The sequence below is a fragment of the Siphateles boraxobius genome, unplaced genomic scaffold (genome assembly GCF_051911475.1).
Source record: "Siphateles boraxobius isolate OS27281-9 unplaced genomic scaffold, OSU_SipBor_1 66, whole genome shotgun sequence".
NCBI lineage: Eukaryota > Metazoa > Chordata > Actinopteri > Cypriniformes > Leuciscidae > Siphateles > Siphateles boraxobius.
In genome coordinates, this window is record NW_027509193.1 from 20,245,341 (window position 1) to 20,266,799 (window position 21,459).

Sequence of the window (21,459 nt, forward strand, 5' to 3'; positions counted from 1 at the left end):
TTATTAGAAAAAGCTTTTTCACTTTTTACCTCAATTTATCATTAAAGAACAGTCATTATATTGTCTCTCCCTGTTGAAAATGAAAGCTTAGATCAACATGAATTTCCAGGTTGCAACCCATTGCCTTAAAATTATGAAGTAAATAAACTTTATGCATAATTGAAGTTATGTGAACTTATAACTTATTTTTTTCAGTTACGCATGACGTTTAGTATCAGCTTAAGTCATCATTTTTTACAGTGTGGTTGTGTTGTTTTGGTTTTGGCACGACTGTTGAAGCAGCATGTACTCTCTGGCAAAGATTGAACAAGTAAGTCTTACTATTCAATCCAGTAAAGATGCCTGGTGGGGACCAGCATCCAAAACATTATTTGATATCTACAAATGTCTCCAAACTTTTATTTATGTGGAAATAAAGAGGAACACATTTGGGTTGACAAACTTTGGAGTTTAATATCTTTCATCAACATAAAATAAACATTATGAAACAGTCTAAAAAAGAATTAAATATTAAAATAATAAGACTACAGGTGCTTATGAGCCAGATCTTCATGGATGAACAGGGCAAAAAGATGAGGAGTGGATAGTTATAATTGACATAAACAAATCTTTTTTTTTATGTCAAAAGGGGTGGGGTGGGGGGGGGGGGGCATACTGCATTTTCTGGGGAATCAATAAAATGTTATCAATTTATCATGAGTAATAAAGGTTTACAATTAGAAAACTAAATTATATTACACAAATATATTATTTCATTATTTACTCAAAACAATTTAAACAAATATGTTTACAGAATTAACAAATAACCACTATCTACTTCTTTGTGAACTAGTATACAAAAATGTTTCTTAAAATGTTGTACATTTAGATTATAACTTAAAGTCCTGAGAAATCAATTATCATTATGTAAGACCAAAGTACACTTTAAAATAAGAGAGGCTTTTCATGTCCACACAAACTCCTCTCTGCTGGAAACATCAGTCAGCATGTTAGTTGGCATTTTAGTTGCAAATACAAGATGCCTTTTATGTCTAATAATTGTTTTGCTGACATTCTGGATTCTTATGTCCAGTTAAGCGGTGGACTCCACATAGTTGCCAGGAAAATAACACTTTACTCCATTCAGAACCCCCTCACACCAGCCATCCTCGGTCCTGCTGGTGAGGTAGATGATGTCCCCCTCCTGAAAGACCAGGTCACCTGGCTTGCCTATGTCGTAGTTATATAGTGCCACCACTTGGTAGGAAAAAGAGTTACAATGGAAAATCAGTCTCTGTAGATATCCTATCTTACATTCTGAATGTCATGACCAGTGGTGGACGAAATACTCAAATCAGGTGCTTGAGTAAAACTGTAATAAAATAATACTCCAATAAAATTATTAAATGTAAAAAGTTAATTTTATATTAATGAATTAATGTTTATTTGTTTTGCAATTTTATATACTCAAAATGCGTGTGTGTGTGTTTGTGTGTGGGGAGTGAGGATGGGTACCGAAACCCTGTATTAAACGGGCCCCGGGGCTGAATTTTGAAAGATTGATAAGCTTGGACGTTATCGGTTCTGGTACTGGAGAAATTAAGAAAATACACGTATTGCTATAAAGGTAATCTTGAACATGTTTATCTCGCCAGCAATGTCTATAATAATATTTAACCATTTGTCTGTGACGCAATTTGGCTATTCGCAGTCCAGAAGAGAGAAAGAGAGAGAGTGATCTCTCACAGCGCGCACAACAGACAGTCCTGCTTAATCCCAGCCAGCACAGCCATGTGGGGCCCACATGGGTTTGACCTGGGCTATCTAACTGGGACCCAGCCAGTTTTGTCCATGGTTTCCATGTCGGGCCCACAAGGGTTTGACCTGGGCTATCTAACTGGGACCCAGCCAGTTTTGTCCATGGTTTCCATGTGGGCCCCACATGGGTTTGACCTGGGCTATCTAACTGGGACCCAGCCAGTTTTGTCCATGGTTTCCATGTGGGCCCCACATGGGTTTGCCCAGATGAAATGAACACTGCTCAGTGTGCAACCTACAGGCTGTTAAATGTAACACATATCAGTGTTGGAGTTAATGAGATAATTAATTGATTGAATAATGATTGAGCATTATTGATGAACACCTGCTGTTAACAAGCAGAATCACTGAAGAAAAGAGAAACACAAGAACTTCTTCCAGTCACAGCCTTAGATGAAATCAACTGAAGATAAAATACACGAAATCTCTCAAGATCTGATTAAACAACTCCACAAACAGTATTACCAGCTTCACTTATTACTACCCAGGTTTACTTTATTTCTGGTAGACGTCTACAGAAGTTCTTATTGAAAATGAACAGAGGTTAAGATGTTGATTATTTATTGAAAATAATAGTTTGGTTTGATGTCATCATTGTAATGATCAGTGTTTGCTTTAGTTGGGCTCTTGACTTTTTAAAATTAGTTTTCTCTGCTCAGTTGTATCTGATTGTTATGTTGAAAACAGCAAGAGAAAATGCAGTCAGATACTATAAACTGATTGATGATTAGAACATAATCATAATGTAGTGGCTTAACTTACTAATATTGTGTGTGAGTTTTATATGGGTGATATGTTATTCATTTTGTTTTATTGCTGTGATTCTACAGCAAGAGATCCAGCACATTTTTATCAGAACATCAAATGATTTTTTAAACACCATTTACACATTTTGGACTTCTGCTATTATTACTCACACACAGACATCAAGAATCAGCATATGAATCTCAACAATGGTGACATGCTTCATGGTGCAATGCATTCTGGGTGCATCATACAAAACTTATCCATTGCTCCCAGAATGCATTGCACCATGAAGCATGTCACCATTGTAGCGATTCATATGCTGATTCTTGATGTCTGTGTGTGAGTAAAAATCACAGAAGTCCAAAATGTGTAAATGGGGTTTTTAAAATCATTTGATGTTCTGATAAAAATGTGCTGGATCTTTTGGACAAATAAGGGCGTGGTTAACTTTGATTGACAGCTTTATTGACAGCTGATAACGGGCTGCGCCGAGTGGAATTCCTGAAATTTGACGTCTCGTCCATGATCTGACACAACACTCCTCACATAACACATTATACCACCTCTGTATCCTTTCTGAACGTTTGTATTGAAATATCATACATAAAATGGGTTGCTTTGCTAAAAACTGCACTAACCGACACTGTAGGAGTACTTCGCTCCATTTTGTCCGGTAAGTGACATTCCACTACTATTTCACGTAGATAGCACTATTTAGCATCAATGTTTGTGGGCAGTGGCACTGCAACAGTTAGCATTAAATCGCCTCAGATAAGTTAGCGTCCAAGGTACTTTACCTATGGTTATAACTGACGTTTGAAACACTGTAAATGCGTCTGCCAAATTAATAAATGTAACATAAGAATAGACTGATATGTCCCACATTGGAGTGTTAATATATTTTGGGTTGTACTCTTCAGCAGCTTTGCAGTGAATGTAGTAGCCATAGACTGTAGAAAGTAGCCTAGTCTGCCAGTCGATCTTATAACGTTACAGATAGCTGAGGCTGCCGCTGCTTGGCTGAAGAGGCGCGTCCACCTGCCGGCTCAGTCTCACACAAAGCCCGCCCTTTTACCCATATATGGATTGGCCAGAAGGTGGGCGGGGTTAGGACTTCCCTAGATTTTCAAAGATGGCGCCGCCTATACCCCCGTAAACGACCTCAAAACCATTATTCAGAAAGTCTATGGGTGACGTCACAGACACTTTGTCTATTTTTTTTACAGTCTATGGATAAAACCATTACAACACATTCTGTCTAGCGCAACTTCCTTTCCTTCCCACTACCATTTCCGTCAGAGTCAGCACCATTGGTGATTGTTGTAAAATGTACCAACTACTGTTGGTAAATTGCAGACACGTTTGATCATAAAAAGAGCTATTAAAAAACACAAAAATCCCCGCAAGAGACGCTGTTCACAAGGCGGCGCGCGCTCCGAAACGGACTGCCACGAGACAAGAAAAGTAGGCTATATTTAACTTTGGCCTTCGTGCGCGCGTCTAAACTATGAAATATACACAAACATATCAAAATTACCAGCTCTGAGATTCACTTAAACACAGTTTATTCACTTATACACAGTTTATGTCTTAAATGGACGTAGCTAAATAGTTGGGAGAAAATGATGGTGCATCAGTCAAAGTCTTAAACTCGGTTTTAAAGGGGCAGCAGTAATAAACCTGCTGGCGATTTAGCCATTAATGCGAATCAAACAACAAAAGGTAGAGAAAATCACTCACATCTCTTGAATTAATAACTTTAGCTTTAATACGCATTAAAGCTGCAATAGGGAGTTTTGAGAAAACGTTGACTTAGCCTGAAAATTTGAAGAAACACAACTTACAGGTCCCTTTGCTCTCTGCTGCGCTACAGCCCTCCCTACACAGCTCCTCCCCCACAGCGGAGCCTGCCGTGCGTGAACGCGCAGGCTAGTAAGCAGAACCACCGATGACAGCAGATTATAAACAGTTATGACACATTAACTAATAGGGACGAAACATCAACAATATGCTTTACATTGACTATGGCCTTCCCATACTGATGCAATTAGATCAATCCAATTCATTGTACTATGTGATTTGCGAACCAATTTTACAGGCTAATTGAAAAGAATCAGTTCACGAATCGGACACCGGGGTGGGTGATGATTTCTTCAGTTCAAAATAACGAGGAACGACATGTTTTGATGAAACGTAGTGGAGTAAAAAGCATGATATTATGCTTTGGAATGTAGTAAAATTAAAGTAAATGTTTCTTAAAGTCCCCCTGTAATCAATAATTGTATCCCTTAAAACTCTTCTTTGATCACCAAAATTAAACATTTAAAAGTTTTTTCCTTGAGAAAAAATTCTTCATGCCTTAGGTTCTATAAATATGCAAATTAGCCCCGCCCACACTCACTCACACCAGCTCAGAGATCCACTCGTTGAACGATCACAAGTTAACGTGATTGATTATAAGGTAGTTTGTCACATCAGAAATACCAGCGATTTCAAATCGTGTTTTTGAGACTGTCTTTGGTTCACTGCAGTTTTAAAGAAAAAATACTCAATACAAAACAAGTCAATGGTGTTGACTTATGATTTTGCCCATGGTTTGTCTTAAAGCATATTAAAAACACCACATAGACATATAAATAACATTAAATACTGGATATTCACCACAGGGGACTTTAAAATAAAAATACTCAGATAAAGGACAGATTCTTAAAAAAACTTAAGTTACTGTCCACCACTGGTCAGTACAAAATTAACTCTGAAACTTAAAATGTCAATACAGTAATTTTAAACACCTAATTACGAAATACCAAAGTCTTGCTATTATGATACTGATTAACAATGCAAATTCTTAAGCTCTCTAAAGAAAGAGTTTGACTAAAATTAGTCAACAATAAGCCTACCTTTCTCCAAATAGTCGGCTGGTGCAGATATGTCGTAATCAATAGGGGGAGGTAAAGGGGGCATATCCTCATAGTTGTCAAAACCATCTACTGGTGGTGATGGGGGCGGTGCTGGAATCTCAAGGTCTAAATGTGCATCGACACTCAATGTTAACACATATAGGCAACACTAGAGCAAATGCACCTTTGTTGTCAAAAGCGAAGTGTGTGAGTTCTGCGCTACAAGCCACATCAAACAAAAAATTTTCCGCTTCAAATACATGGAAGACCACACAGGCAATCAATCATGATAAAAATAATAAAAATGCATGATCCCTGCGGGTGTCCATATTTTTGAAAAGAACAATCATGTTTGCAATTCCATTTGTTAACAGTACATATTACACACTTCACATATAAAGCAATAGTTCCATCATATGGCTTCCGATAACTTGGAATAAAGTGCACCAGTGTTATTAATAGTTATTGGTTATTATTAATACTTTGAATTATCTTTTATTTTTACATTTCCATTTTCATTTTATTTTAACTTTTTCGTAATCCGTTAAAATGTTTTTTTCATAATTTAAAAAAAAGTATTTATATTCAAATTTTTCATTTCAGTTTTAGTGTTTTTAGTACTTCAACTTAAAATAAATGCAAGTTTTTCATGTAATATTTATATTTTATTTTAACAACACTATAGTGCATAAATTGCATGGATTACTTAATATCATGCCTTTTTGTCCTTTTTGGAGCTAAAAATCATACAGGCTTGGATTAAAATATTGAGTAAATGATGACAGAATGTTAATTTTCTGGCTGAACTATCCCTTTAAAATCACCGGACTGAGTTTGAGTTTTCAAAAGAGAGATCTAACTTCGTTGAGGATGTAGATCGAGCGTAGATCCTGTTGCATGCCAGAATGGCGTGATACGAGGTCAAATTATATGCTGGCTTGGCTCGCTGAAGAGCAGACTAAGGGAAGTGGCAAATATTAAGGAAGAGAAGAGCATCAGACAGCAATGCGCCACACTTACCCAGGTGCTCTAGGCGAGCAGGGATCCTGCACAATGGGCTGAACGAAGCAGGCGGAGCCAGAGGAGGCGGGTATGGAGGGGGTGGGGGTATCATGACTGACAGGTGTTCATAAAGAGAAGTGTAATGAAATGCTTAACTAATATGAACAGATAAGAGATGTTTTCAAGGGCCAGATAATAAGAGTGATTAGATTTGAACTAAAAGAGTCTTTGAAATGTCGAATGTTTTTGGTATGTCAAAAAATCAACAGTTTTGGCATCAAAAGGAGGAACTACCAATGAACTGTAAAGATTCAGGTCTTAGGAATGAGCGGGGCCTTACGTGATTGAGCAGAGGGCAGAAAAAGCGAGCGTGTGTACAGCGAGCGAGCGCTGGGGCCCATGCGGACCCTCAGAGAGAGAGAGCGAGAGCTAGGAGGATGGCGTCGCACTCGTGACCGGCGAGAACGCGGAGCTGAGTGAGAAGAGAGAGACAAGTGTGAAAATAAGAGCAGAGAGTATAAAAGCTCACAGAAAAAAAATAACAGCAACACCAAGATTAAGAGCAAAGCCTGGCTGTAACAGAGAGCAAACATGTAATCATTCAAAGCATTTTGAAGCGAGACACAAAGCATCATACAAAACAAAATACTACGTTTGAACAAACATATTATGTTGATTTGGACATTTTCATACCTTCAAAGTTCTCATCATCAGGCGGAGGAGGTGGGCTTGGAAGATCAAGGCCATCAGGGGCTGGTGGAGGAGGCATGTCACTGGGAGCTTCTGGTAGAGGAAATCCATTCTCCTCAGCCACTAGACAAAACATTTCTTTATTCAATTCTATTATACTATAGAACTTTCTATTTTCAAACTATTGTCATTGGATTATTTTCCTCTGCCTCCACTGCAGCAGCATCCATATATGTTTACTGACCAGGTTGTATTTTTACATGCATACTTATAGAACATACTTTCTTTTTATTTATTTTTGTGTATAATGTATCATTTTTGTTTTTTGTTTTTAGATGTTTTATTCAATAATATGTAGGTTAGTCTAGAAAATCACAGGTTTTTAAGTGTAAGCTCTTACACTTGCAGCTCAAGTCCTAACCAGTCTACACTGAACATGAAACAGCTGAGGAACGTTACACAAACACAACCATCAGATCATATTTAATGTTTAATGCACAGTAACACAACCCTTCAAAAGTTTGGGAAAGCAGCAGAATTGTTTTCAACATTGATTTGAATAATAAACGTATCTTAAGCAGCATATCAAGATAGACTGATTTCTGAAGGATCATGTGACACTGAAGACTGGAGTAATGATGCTGCTTGTCATCACAGGAATAAATTACATTTTAAAATATATTCAAATAGAAAACAGTCATTTGAAGTTGTAATAATATTTCACAATATTACTGTTTATAGTGAATTTTGTTCAAATAAATGGAGCCTTGGTGAGAACAAGAATCTTCCCATTAGTTTCCATTAGCATTAACTGACATTGACTAACAACGAGTAACTTATTACAGTATAAAATAACGGTTTGTTGTTGGTTCATTTTAACTCATGTCTGTTAAACAATATTAACATATAACTTTTGATTTTAATAATGTATCAGTAAATGTTGAAATTAACATTAACTAAGATTAATAAATGCTTTAGAAGTATTTTTCATTGTTATTACATTTTAACTAATGTAGTTAACTAGTACCGTTAACACATGGAACTTTTGACTGGTATTGTATTGTATTGCTCCTTGCTTTATCATGTCACATCTAGATGGCATATGGTGTAACCTCCTGAAACCTTTGAATGTCCTGCCATGTTGATTGATCTGTCAATCAGCTCAAACTAACCTGTTTCAAGAGGTGGAGCTGGTGGAGGAGGCGGTGGAGTGGTTATCAGGCTGCTGGGATCAGATGTATTGACTGAAGCAGGCATGGGTGGAGGTGGGGGGATGTTGGTAAAGTCAAGAGGAGGAGGTGGAGGTTGATCAATCTTCTGCCTGTGATCCTGTTCACCCTCTGCCTCCATCAGTGGCGGTGGAGGGGGCGGTCCTTCATCCAGCAGTGTGCTGATGATGTCACCTTCAGGGCTGGTGGGCCAGCTGGGCACTACAGGGGGCGGCACGGCTTTACCAAAGCTCGAACTGCGGTGACGGGAGAAATCCAGTAAAGAAAACTGATACAGATGTGACGTTAGGATTATAATCAGGAATGATAAAACACTTCATTTGCTCTTACGCAATAGACTTGTCATTAAGTGAGGTGAGGGACGCTCCATGTGACAGAGTGGGAGCCACAGGACACTGGATCGGCTCTGGAGGACGGCTGCCTCGACTTGATGAACATACACACACACAGAAACACATACTGAGCTGTCAAATAGTTAATATTAGACATGTACTTCTGTATTTTATGCAGAAAGCCACTAAAAAGACACATGCATGTCTCATGTGCTCGTGCTGAGAAACTAATGCTACCACAATGCAAGCCTTGTTGCTTTCAGGCAGTGCAAAGAGGGGAAGTGGGTAGAACAAAACTAAAATCACTTCCTGGAGAAAGGCCGTCTAACTGAGAAAGAAGAGGAACAGAGGCCTGAAAATGAGGGGTTAGTATGAGTATCTGATTCCATCCAAATTTTCTTTTTTATGAACAACAGAGACATTTTCGTGGAGAATCTAAACCAGAATAAAAGGAGAAGTGATGACTAGCATGATAGTTTATATTAGGGTGGCTGCGATCATGTGGGAATGGATTCTCACACAGGATGCATACTGGTGATCAAAAACTAGTAGATACTGCATAACAGAATGAAAATTCCTCGAGAAATATTTTTAAAATTAAATAGCATCAATCTTAAATGAAAAACTTAAAAAATGAGAAATGTATTACCTGGGAACTAACTGAATTAAAATAAGCTGAAGTACTAAAATTACTAAAACTGAAATAAAAATAAATTAAAGCTAAATAGAAATATATATATATATATTTTAAATCCTAAAAATGACAAATCCACATAACACACTTGCTAAAACTTAAACTAAAATTATTATTATTTTTTTTTTAATAAAAGCAAATTCAAAAAATAAATAAATTATATAATAGTATTTAAATAAAACTAAAATCACACTCGCCCTGTGTGCACAGGCCCTAACATGTCAAACAGATGTACCTCAGCGTGCTGCCGCTCCGTGTCATGGTAGCTGTTTTTAACTGTGGCTGGCCAGAATCCTGAAAACAACAAATCTGATGATTAGCAGTTTGTAGATTCAACTTAATTAATATCAAAACAAAAACAATCTACCTGACCACCCTGACTCCTTTCTATTAGCATTATCTAACTGTTTCCCTTAATATTCCAATAGGGGACTTTAGGAAACCAGTTTGAAAACATTTCATATTTCTGTAATTCTTTTTGATGATGCTGGTAGCACAGAACTCACACACTTCAGCTTTACAGCAAAATATGAGGTAAATAAATATAATTATATTTATTTATACTACTGTTCAAAAATTTGGGTCAGCAAGATTTTTTTTAATTTTTATAATTCTCTTCTGGTCACCAAGGCTTAATTTATTTGATAAAAAACCCCACCAAAAAACAAAAAAAATACAAAAGAGTAATATTGTGAATTATTATAGAAATTTCAAATAACTGTTTTCTATTTTATTCTATTTTGAAACAAATTTTATTCCTGTGATGTTAAAGCTGAATTTTCAGTATTATTACTCCAGTCTTCAGTGTCACATGATCCTTCAGAAATCATAATAATATGCTGATTTGCTGCTCAAGAAACATTTCTTTTATTATAATATTTTTGTGGAAACATGATACACCATAATTTAATGCACCCTTGCTGAAAAAAACAACAATGTACTGATCCCAAACTTACTGTTTATAATACATGTATGATTAAAACAATAACATCTCAAATGAAAAACGTGCTTGAGTATATGCACAGAGTAAGACTTGGTGTGTGTGTGCTAACGTGATAGACTTTCCAAATATGGATGTGCTTCACCACCAGTCTTCTGTGGCAAGTGCATTGCATTCCAAGTCTGGTAAATGCTAATCAGACCTAGCAGGGTATCAATGAGCTAGCTTAGCATGAGTAGCACCAATTAAAAACTAGCTGCTTTTCCCACGCTGTTTAGTGGCTGGTAGCCAAATGTGTGTTTGTGTTTGAGGGAAAGAGGAGTGTAAAGGAGGTAGGAAATGAGAGTAATCTGAATGTGCCGTTGCTCTGAGTTTGTGTGCACTGTTAATTGGTCAGACTAACTGCTTTATAACAGGATGCGGTCAAGTGTGTGACACGAAGAGATACTCTATTTTTTACCATTTTGATTTTTATTTCGAACTGTTATGAAGAGAAGAAATTAAAAGTTACATGCTGAAACACCTTAATGTTTATTTTTCGTTCCACTTAATATATTTCCTTTTACATTACACAATTGTTTCCCCTCAAACACTGAAACTGTTCAAGGCAAATGGCTTGAGCATAAGCACTAAGGCAGATTCTGGTTGGTTGTCTTGATAATTAACTTACTGTAACACACTGTACCTCTGGCAGGCACCATAATATGTGGGGTTAACCAAGCTCTGTACCCACTTCATGAGATTGTGTGTGTGCTCACCTTCACACCATGGCCAACAGAATCCAGGCTGGAGAAAGAGATGGGTGTGCGGGAGTACTTGAGCTTGGCTTCTTTATTTTTTGCAGGGGGGACAATCTTATGACTGCGTGAAACCCTCTTGCCAACTGTGAAAGCGCCAATCTCTCTGCGGGCCACCTTCTCCCTGTGCATGTCCACTGTCTGTGTAAAAGCAGAGAGATTGGGAAAAGTGACACCTGGAATTCTCTTCTAAGACAACGTTTTGGTATTAAAATGTAGAAATCTTCACAATCGACATGCTACAATATCACTCATTAAACCGCACCCTGGAAATCTTGATTCTGATTGGTTATCGCTGCATTCTGCAGTCAGATTTTGTTGTTGCTGTTGCTGATACACTTAATGATTAATATTAAACATGATTTTTTTTAAACACTATGTAACCCATTTTACTTTTTTATTAATTTATGAAAGCTACAATATGTAATTTTTTTCGCCGCTAGGGGTCTCTTACAATAACAAAGGCGTAGGTTGATGACGCATAAGCGGAAATATGGAACTTGTCGTCATGCTGATGGATCTAATAATGTTTATGGATGAGTGAATACATTTATGTTTTTAACATGACTGTTGTATGAAGCAGGTCGCAATTGCTAATAAGAGACAGATATCAGCGCCACACGCGAGTCCCGCGGATATAAAGGAATAAGGACATTTCATTTTAACGAACTAACGTTATCCGCAAGTGCTGAATCAATACTCACACAGGTCAGTTTATTAGACGAATTAAACTTGTGAGGTAACGCAGCGCTGTTTCACTTGGTCTAGACTATCACGCTAAACTGCATTTGAGGGTGTTGAAAGTTATAATTTTATTCTATGTGTTAGTTTGTCTGTATGAGACTAGCAGAAAGCTAAATCAACATTAGAATAACATACTGATCATATTCTAATATTTCATCATGTCGAGCTATATAACATTGATTACTTTTATGTTACATTTGCTCACCTGTCTAATAAAGTACATGCACGAGCAGAGTCTCTGTCAAGTCGAAGTTTGTCACGGACGTGAAGTTCACGAAAACGCCACGCCGATATTGATCCTCGTTTTAGTTCTCCTTTTGTCCCAAAGTCTGCTTGCCATAGTCCATAATGTTTGAACAAAACAACAACAGCGTGAGCGTGCCACTAGACTTAACGCAGTTGTCCACATCTGTCGCCATGGTTACTATGGCAATACGAGCGGAAACCAGGGATAACACGGATATTACGTCATTGACAGCCAGGCGACAAGTGAACAGGGACGAGCCATTATTTAAAATTGGAATTTCTCTGAAATTTAAAATCTTTGAGAACTTTTGGGATATTGTAAGTACCCAACTGCAGGAAATATATCACACTGTGGAAGTGATTTTTGGATATTTTATTACAAAAATTTTACATATTGTAGCTTTAACTAATATTGCATTTAACATTTTGGTAACACTTTATTTTACAGTGTCCTTTTTACATATGTTACATGTAGCTACTATAGTAGTACAAATCCTAATCCTACTAACCCTTTGGTAAGTACATGTTAATTAATTTTACTCAGTACTTAAATATATAACAATGACACCTTAAAATAAAGTGTAACCAATTTTGTTTACTCATTTTATTAATCATTTATTAGTTCACAAAGCACTAGTTATTAATGTTACATCTGCCCATTCTACGGGCATTGTTATCTAAACCTAAAACCCTTAAAAATAGTTTTGTTCACTGAAATAAAGCTGAAATAAAAATAAAATACAGATATTAGATGAAAAACTTTAGTGATGTTGCCTTGGTTGCGAACTGAAATAAAATAAGTTGACAAAACTGACAAAAGATCATAAAATTACTCAAATTAAAATGGAAATTTAAAATAGTAATAAATATTATAATAGTACACAAACAATACTAAAGTAACACTGTCAACAGGACTATTAAAAACATAACTGTGAACATAATCTAATGGTATTTACATCTACCACAGCCTAAATTTTATTGCTGTTTAGGCTGTTCCAACCCACTCAATCCCCTCAGAAAGGTTTAGTCTGTGATGTAGGAGGAACTGGAAGCCTCGCTAAGACTTTAGATTCTTCCTGAAATACGCCAATCTGGCTTTCCTCTGTGGGCACTCAGATAGGGTGAGAAGGATCAGTATTACTTCAGGCCTGCTTGTTCCAGCTCTTCTTGGGCACAGGGCAGACAATAGAGAACATCAATCAGCGTTCAAACTTTGCTTCTGAGCGAGAGAACAGTGGCCCTTTCATTCCAAGTCTGGGATCTGGCTCAGCCCCTCTCAGCCCTGCCTCAGGTGACCTGGTTAGGCAGGCTGGGCACGGAGCGCACTGGAATGCTGATGTGCCGCAGTGAGAGGAGCCAAGGGAATCGAGGGGCAAGGGGGGCCCTGGTGGCATCGAGTATTATCACCCGGGTGACAGGGGGCCCCAAACAGTGACTACCTACACTGAGCTTTGGGACATTTCTACAACGGGCCCTCGGGACTTTACAGTAGGAAATCCCCTTTCACCAAGAGACTAAGAGCGGTTTTGCAATCAAGCATGTCATTACCATTTTTGCAGATCAGTAATAACAGAGAAACCCCCATTCATGTTCAGTTCAAATGTATGACAAAACTCAAGGCTATAACAATCATTATCGTTTAAAAGTCTTATCAGCAGGATTGTGTATTACTGAGAACTTTTTGAATTCAATTCAATTAATGAATTTAAATTGAGATTGAAAACATGATGAAAAATTGCAATTTGAAACTGAATATTAGAAATGTTAATGTAAAGAAATGAATATAAATGCTTTAAATATAGTTTTTAATTAAACATATAATTTTCTATATAAATGATCCATAAACGTTATCATAACTACATCTACAACATATAGGGGTTTTCCAGGAACAAACAAAAAACATTTATTTAATTTTTATATTGTTATTTTTCATTTTATGGACTATGATGGAATAGATTAAAATGACAATATTTATGAATGACAATAAGTATTCTGTGGATGTGATACACATTTTGTGGTGATTTACAGAGGTAATTGTTTTGACATATTGATGTTTAGAGAAATATTGGGAAACAAATAGGTATCAGAATTGATATTTTGCAAAACTTGTATTGAACTGATGAAATTCAACTGCATTTTTTTACATTTCAATAAAATAATATACATTTCTAAATTGAAAGTGAGCTGCTGAGTAGGTAAAGTTATCATATTTAGAGACTGAACCTTGTACCCATATATAATTACTAATGGAAGTAAGGAACCAGCACATGCAACTTCCATTTTTTATTAAATGAAAATCGACATTGTGGAGCCGACAAATTTCATATAGTCAGCATGGTAGGACTTAACTGCTTTACACTCATTATAATGACTGTATCATGATCATATGATCATGAAAATAACACACTGAAGTATTCTAAAAGTATGTTCTGAACTTAGTATCTCAAGATATTTTACTGTATATTCTAGTCTCCCTAAAAGAAAGAGAGGAAGGGGCCGATACCTGTCCGATCTGGTTGACGGAGGATTCTATCTTGCGGAGCTGCAGGTTCTGAGCATCCAGAAGCTTGAGCACATTGGTGGCCAGAGAGCTGATCTGATAAGCCACACTAGCCAAAGACTGAGCAGTGAAGGCCTTGGTCTCCTCCAGAGCTTTGCTGGTGTCATTTCCAGACTGCAGAGGTAGAAACATCCGTTAAACAGACATGACATGCTTCAAACAGGTTCATTTTACTTTTTTTTTTTTTAAACGGAACAAATGTTTTGTAGGTATACAAGTGTGTTAGCAGCTAAATGCAGTTAGGCTACTTTCATTTTCTGTTCTTCTTTCCATTGACTTCTATTGTTTTATACTGTGCCAATTATATTATTTATACTTTAAGGCTTAATCCTACAACTCACACAAACCTTTTTGTATTTATAGATTTTTAGACATTATTAGTTTAGGCTACTAAGCAATTTCCGTGAGACCGCTGACAGGTGATTAGGCTACAAGTTTTACTCTTGTGGGGAGTCAGATTTGGTCTCTTGTAGGCTCAGGAAGACAGACTTGCTTCATCTTATCACTTGTATGTGTTCCTTCCTGCCTGAATTACAAAAGCATGCACATTTTTTATTGAGCAACCTTTTAAATACGAGTATAAGAAGGTAAGAGTAAAAGTTCCACAGTTTCAATCTGTTATCAGTTGTAACTTGTACAAAATGGGAAAGGACGTATGAGTAGCCATAATGAGGGACTCCAAACACTCCTCAGTAAAATAAATAGCCTACTATACAATTTGATCAGGCAGAGGAATTGTGAAAAAGCGCAAGATATTGTAACGCGTTTTTAAAGTTGAATTTGCATTAACTTGAGCGCCACGTTTTAAGAACGCATTGTCATGTGCGAGACGCTGCAAAAAACCTCTTTGTAATCGCGTTTTACAAAGATAAACAAAGGAAAACCAGCGCATTATGTCCCTTACACTTATAATAACGTCACTTAAGTATGCTATTAAAATGTTAAATTACATTATTTAAATTAAGTTAAGTTGTTGTTTTGTAAATGACACCTCTCGTCATTTTTAACAGTCTCAGATTGAATCTGTATGTATTATGTTAAGCTGCTCGAGCGCGTGTCAGCATCTTACCTGCAGGTAGTTGCTCTCGCAATACTTCGCTACTTCGTGTAAATTGTTGTAGTTGTCTAAAAGTGCTTTGCGAGCAGAGGGGGCATCCTCAAGTATTTTTGTAACTTCTTCGCCGTAGTTTTGATCCTTCATTGCGCGGTGGAATGATAGACCGTTGAAGAACAACTCCGGAAACCTCCGTGCGACAGCAGCCTACTGATATCTGTCAGTCAGACCCCATCCGCCACTGCCTTCCTCTGTCATCAGAAGTCTTCTCCTTTGATGCTGCAAGCACATATATCTGCTCATGGGGTGTGCAATCATGTGGAAACGAGAAGCTTTGAATGCCATTTTATATTTAAACCCCATTTACATTTAAAAACGCAAGCAATAATTTAGCAGCTAAAGTGACTAGTTCAAGAAACATAATAGCATTCTACACATACTAATACTGTGGTTTTATTACTGCTACTTTCATGGTGAAAACACGCCATCTAGCGATTGTATCGATTGTTACCATGTGTCTATAAAAGTGAACTATGAGAAGAATAGACAGCATTGAAAATCTGAACCCGTTTCACAGACAAAGCTTACGAGTCATGAAACCCAAAATCAGTTTGGTCAAATTTGGTCATAGTCCCACGGATTATTTAAACCAGAAAATCAAATAAACCTTTACAAAATAATAATAATAATAAAAACTTATATTGTAAAAAGAATTACTTGCATTTCTAGGTGACAAATCATTAGAACATTTGTGACAGTGACATTAACCATGTATAGCACTTTCTAACCATGTAAAACAGTAGATTTTTAGACACTGGAAAGTAATGTGAATTAATAATAATAAATGTTATTTTTCCTAGGTATGCTGATCTTTAAAATATTTATTGTGTAGAAATTGTGTGCAAATATATATATATATATATATATATATATATATATATATGTATATGTATTAAAATTCTTACCCAGTAAATCACAAATGACTGGAAAAGTCGTGTGAATTTATTTGTTTAATAAAGAACATACACCTTTTAAAACTTCTGGAATTCTAAAACTATATACAAACTCACACATATATAGTAATACGAACATTATACATAACTTTAGGACCCTCAATGTACCGTAAGTAAAGTTTCTCTCTTTTTTCTACATTTCTGTATCATGTCTGAGAATAAAATAATAGTTAATTTAAACATTTACAGAATAAAAGTACATATATATTTAGTTATCCTCCATCTCAGTATGTTAAAGAACAAAATCATTTTAAAAAAATCATATTCAGAAAAATCATTAAGCAGAATATTTATTCAATTTCACATTGCACTTCACAGTAAACATACATCAATATAATTGCAGCAAATTCAAGTTCTGTTAACATCTGCAAATGTATCTTCCTTGCTTATCTGCCAAATAAATCTGACTGAGACAGTAAAGAGAAACATAGCTGTAATGCCAGTGTAGCAAGCAAGTATAAGTTGTAGTGCATAGACAGACTCCGGGTCAGAGATTTGACGCAAACGTCCCAAGCGGAGATACACCCCCAGTCTGATCTCTGCAGCCAGCTCTCCTTGGAGCCAGCAGAAATAGACGCCTTTATCTTTCAGCTGCACAGGCCTGAAGTGTAGGTGGTGACCGCTGTCAATGAAGATTCGAGAAGTCTTATTCAAACCCTCCATATACTGAGAGCGGTAAAGAGGTGCTGAGCCTTTATCCCAGGCCACAGCGTACTGGGGTTTGGCGCCAGGACAGGTCAAGACCAGATCAGAGCCTGTGGGGTGGTTGTGGTAGTGGATGGTGACACCCGAAGAAGCTTGATCACCATCCTGGAGGAACTTCAGCAGAGCTCGTCTCTCTGGAGATGTTGTAGGTTTCGGAGGACAGATGGTGTGACAGTTCCTCACTTCAAGCTCGGCTCCGTAGCTACTGCCTGAAAGTCCAAACTGTTGGGGAACGGCTGAGGAACCACAGGAAGCCGCTGCGTCCGATTCATGCTGATAACGTACATGGAGGTAAATGCTTTTGACATAACACAATCCCACACGCGTCTGCTCCCCCAGGATGTCACAGCGGTCACATTTAGACCATGACCAGTAGCTGGTGAACACTTGAAACATTTCCGTTTTCATTCTGATGGGCTTTGCTTCTTGTACTTGAGTTCTCTGTTTGACATTCAAGGGAAATAACACTTGATGAACCTCCTGGACATCAACATCATAGCCGTAGAAGAATTCACCAGAGGCTGTGCCACAGATATAGTGCCCTGAGTCAGCTTTCTGGACCCTGAAGATCAGAAGGCTAAACAAACGTATGGAAAAGCGACTGTGCAGATCTGACCCTCTGCCAACTTTGGATGATTCCACCACCGTAGTGCCTTCAAAGTCTGTGAGGACCTTGGTGTTCATGGAGCCTATTTGTTTTTGATAGTACCATACCACTGAATGAGTCTCCTCTGGTTTGCAGTGACAAGGAAGTTCAATGGTCATATCGCCTATGAAGGCCGCAGTGTCAAAGACAAGAAATGCAGGACAGGCCCTGATGGCAAAAATGTCCTTCTTATCCTCAGGAGCCTCATAGGCTGAAAGTAATAATGGGCAGAAGGCCCAAAAACAATTGGCCAACACTTCTTTTAACATATTTCCGCTGGTGTCAAGTACCAATAAACAAAAACAAAAAAACTATGGAGTTTTCAATATAAACTATTTTTGGATACCATATTTCCCCATTAACCCTTTAAGTTTTATTGTAATGTCAGTCTCATCGACCTCCGCATGTGTCAGACTGGCCTCACAAACCGCTGAAGTGTCAGAAGAATCATCTTCAGGAGTATGATATTCTCCTCCTGCAACTTGTAGCTTGTGGAAAAGCTCCTCACAGGCTTTTTGTTCTGCCTTACTAAGAAGAGTCTGGTTGAGGCCAAAACGACCAGTTCTGGAAAGGCCGTCCAGCACTCCAATCACTTTTTCCTCATCTCCTGACTTAAGACACTGTGACAGAATCAGATAGAACTCGCCTAGAAGACCAAAGCCAACCTCAGTGCAGAAGATTTCCTGCAGAGCCTTGCCTCCCAGACTCACAAGCAGACTGTACTTTTCAAATGAGCTCCCTGCAAACTTGCGCCAGCCACAGAGGAATTCTGATGCATTTCTTGGCTGGATCTCAGATAACTGCAGCTAAAGAGAGAATAAAGTTAGTCATAGTCAGTCAAGAGGGATGATCTTTGGTGAGATCTAGCATCCAGATGATCAATTTATTAATATGCAAGAGAACATACTAGGTCAAAGGCTCACCTGAATCTCTTCAGTTGAAGCACTTTCATGCTTTGTCCCAAAAGCTATTGGATTCCACGGCTGATTTCGGGGTGCACCAGAGATGTCTTTTCTATCAAGAGGCTTTAAGTGAGATGCAAGTACTATGTCCCTGAAATCAAAAAATAAAATCTTCCAATTAAAATATAAAAACGGTTACAAGAGAGACACACACATGCAGTAGCTAACAGTTACCCGGCAAAGATAATTAAAGTGTCAGAGTTAGTAATCGTTTCGGGAACAAATGTGAATTACCCAGTACAATAAGTCAGCAACGCACCTGAATTCTTCATAGCTGGCGACATTTTGGTTCAAAGCCCGAAATTTGGCATCGTTTTCCCTCTGATATTTCCTGTCCGCTTCCAGCGCCGCTTGTAGCTCTTTTTCAAGAGAGCTGAAATTTACCACATCAGATTTCTCCATACCTGCTCTCACTGCTTACCGAAAAATATGGCCGTAAGAAGTTATTTAACGTTACCTCTAAAGTCAGAAATCCATCAATTTCGGTTAGCCGAAAACGAGTACAGCTAACTTGTTAGCTCACGCCTCCACAACAAACTGGTCTCCATGACAACCACGCAACGCGCTCACAGTCGCAGTGGAACACTGCGGTCACGCCATCTGTGCTTCGGAGAAGTGCGGTCGCGCCATCTACGCTTAAAAATATATTGCGCGTCTACACAAGGTTGCGTGGGAGACGAAAGGTTTATGCGCTTGGTGTCGGCAGACCTTTAAAAAATATATTAAAAAATAAATAATATCAAATTGTTTTCTGCAAACTCCACCATATTCTTGTTCTACATCTCACTGACTACCAATGTTTGGATTTTCATGTTGTTATACTGTTTTATTATTTAATAATTGCCTGCCAAAGTCATGAACATTTACAGTAATATTTAATAAATTCATAAAAATGTGAAATCAAATTGTTTTCTGCAAACTCCAACAGATTATTGTTCTTCATCTCACTGTCCAGCACTGTGGTGATTTTCATGTTGATTTACTGTTTTATTCTTTAATAATTGCCTGCCAAAGGCATGAATACTTAAATTGCTATACAGTAATATTTGATAAATTCATAACAAAATCAAATCAAATTGTTTTCTGCAAACTCCAACAGATTATTGTTCTTCATCTCACTGACTACCACTGTGGTGATTTTCATGTTGATTTACTGTTTATTATTTAATAATTCCCTGCCAAAGTCGTGAATATTTACATTGCAATACAGTAATATTTTATAAATTCATAAAAATGTGAAATCAAATTGTTTTCTGCAAACTCCAACAGATTAATGTTCTTTATCTCACTGACTATCAATGTGGTGATTTTCATTTTGATTTACTGTTTTATTATTTGATAATTCCCTGCCAAATTCATGAATATTTACATTGCTATACAGTAATATTTGATAAATTCATAAAAATGTGAAATCAAATTGTTTTCTGCAAACTCCAACACATTATTGTTCTTCATCTCACTGACTACCACTGTAGTGATTTTCATGTTGATTTACTGTTTTATTATTTAATAATTGCCTGCCAAAGTTATCAATATTTACATTGCAATACAGTAATATTTGATAAAATCATAAAAAAATCTAATCAAATTGTTTTCTGCAAAATCCAACAGATTAATGTTCTTTATCTCACTGACTACCACTGTGGTGATTTTCATGTTGATTTACTGTTTTATTATTTAATAATTCCCTGCCAAAGTCATGAATATTTACAGATTGAGATGTAGAACAATAATCTGGTGGAGTTTGCAGAAAACAATTTGATTTAATTTTTTTATGAATTTATTAAATATTGCTGTATAACAAGGTATACAGTATAGGACGTTGGCAGTTAATTATTAAATAATAAAACAGTAGATCAACGTGAAAATCACCACAGTCGTAGTCAGTGAGGTGTAGAACAATAATCTGGTGGAGTTTGCAGAAAACAACTTGATTTTATTTTTTAATGAATTTATCAAATATGCCTATATAGCCAGGTAAACAGTATAGGACTTTGACAGACAATTATTAAATAATAAAACAGTAGAACAACATGAAAATCACCACAGTCGTAGTCAGTGAGATGTAGAACAATAATCTGGTGGAATTTGCAGAAAACAATTTTATTTTATTTTTTTAATGAGTTTATTAAATATTCCTGTATAACAAGGTATACAGTATAGGACTTTGGCAGTTAATTATTAAATAATAAAACAGTAGAACAACATGTAAATCACCACAGTGGTAGTCGGTGAGACGAAGAACAATAATCTGGTGGAGTTTGCAGAAAACAATTTTATTTTTTTATGAGTTTATTAAATATTGCTGTATAACAAGGTATACAGTATAGGACTTTGGCAGGCAATTATTAAATAATAAAACAGTAGAACAACATGAAAATCACCACAGTGGTAGTCTGTG

General features: G+C 37.0%; 3 protein-coding genes across 4 annotated transcripts; all 3 read right to left on the minus strand.

Moving 5' to 3' along the window:
• Nucleotides 1-427: 427 nt before the first annotated feature.
• On the minus strand, nt 428-16,006 carry abi3a (ABI family, member 3a). Of its 2 annotated transcripts, XM_077212898.1 has the most exons (11): nt 15,748-16,006; nt 14,622-14,792; nt 11,090-11,269; nt 9,627-9,685; nt 8,696-8,791; nt 8,309-8,601; nt 7,140-7,259; nt 6,787-6,918; nt 6,465-6,560; nt 5,445-5,570; nt 428-1,236 (listed from the first exon to the last, which is right to left on the minus strand). In XM_077212898.1, the coding sequence occupies exons 1-11, from the start codon at nt 15,877-15,879 to the stop codon at nt 1,073-1,075; spliced, it is 1,569 nt and encodes a 522-aa protein (XP_077069013.1). In that variant the 5' UTR covers nt 15,880-16,006; the 3' UTR covers nt 428-1,072. The 2 variants fall into 2 exon arrangements, with proteins under 2 accessions (XP_077069013.1, XP_077069014.1); XM_077212899.1 differs by lacking the exons at nt 6,465-6,560; nt 6,787-6,918.
• Nucleotides 16,007-16,717: 711 nt separating this feature from the next.
• On the minus strand, nt 16,718-18,365 carry LOC143721942 (Ig-like V-type domain-containing protein FAM187A). Its single transcript, XM_077212900.1, has one exon. The coding sequence runs from the start codon at nt 18,363-18,365 to the stop codon at nt 17,094-17,096; it is 1,272 nt and encodes a 423-aa protein (XP_077069015.1). The 3' UTR covers nt 16,718-17,093.
• Nucleotides 16,718-19,635, minus strand: dnaaf19 (dynein axonemal assembly factor 19). Its single transcript, XM_077212901.1, has 3 exons — nt 19,318-19,635; nt 19,020-19,149; nt 16,718-18,902 (listed from the first exon to the last, which is right to left on the minus strand). The coding sequence occupies exons 1-3, from the start codon at nt 19,458-19,460 to the stop codon at nt 18,429-18,431; spliced, it is 747 nt and encodes a 248-aa protein (XP_077069016.1). The 5' UTR covers nt 19,461-19,635; the 3' UTR covers nt 16,718-18,428.
• Between the last annotated feature and the right edge of the window lie 1,824 nt (nt 19,636-21,459).

Excerpts from the sequence above, each read along its gene's own strand:
- abi3a (XM_077212898.1), bottom strand. The coding sequence starts at position 15,879 with ATGAAGGATCAAAACTACGGCGAAGAAGTTACAAAAATACTTGAGGAT. Across the intron at positions 9,686-11,089 it reads CTGTTGGCCATGGTGTGAAG|GATTCTGGCCAGCCACAGTT; the intron begins GTGAGCACACAC and ends TGTTGTTTTCAG. Across the intron at positions 8,602-8,695 it reads CTTAATGACAAGTCTATTGC|TTCGAGCTTTGGTAAAGCCG; the intron begins GTAAGAGCAAAT and ends CCGTCACCGCAG.
- LOC143721942 (XM_077212900.1), bottom strand. The coding sequence starts at position 18,365 with ATGTTAAAAGAAGTGTTGGCCAATTGTTTTTGGGCCTTCTGCCCATTA.
- dnaaf19 (XM_077212901.1), bottom strand. The coding sequence starts at position 19,460 with ATGGAGAAATCTGATGTGGTAAATTTCAGCTCTCTTGAAAAAGAGCTA. Across the intron at positions 19,150-19,317 it reads GCCAGCTATGAAGAATTCAG|GGACATAGTACTTGCATCTC; the intron begins GTGCGTTGCTGA and ends TTTTGATTTCAG. Across the intron at positions 18,903-19,019 it reads CTTCAACTGAAGAGATTCAG|CTGCAGTTATCTGAGATCCA; the intron begins GTGAGCCTTTGA and ends TTCTCTCTTTAG.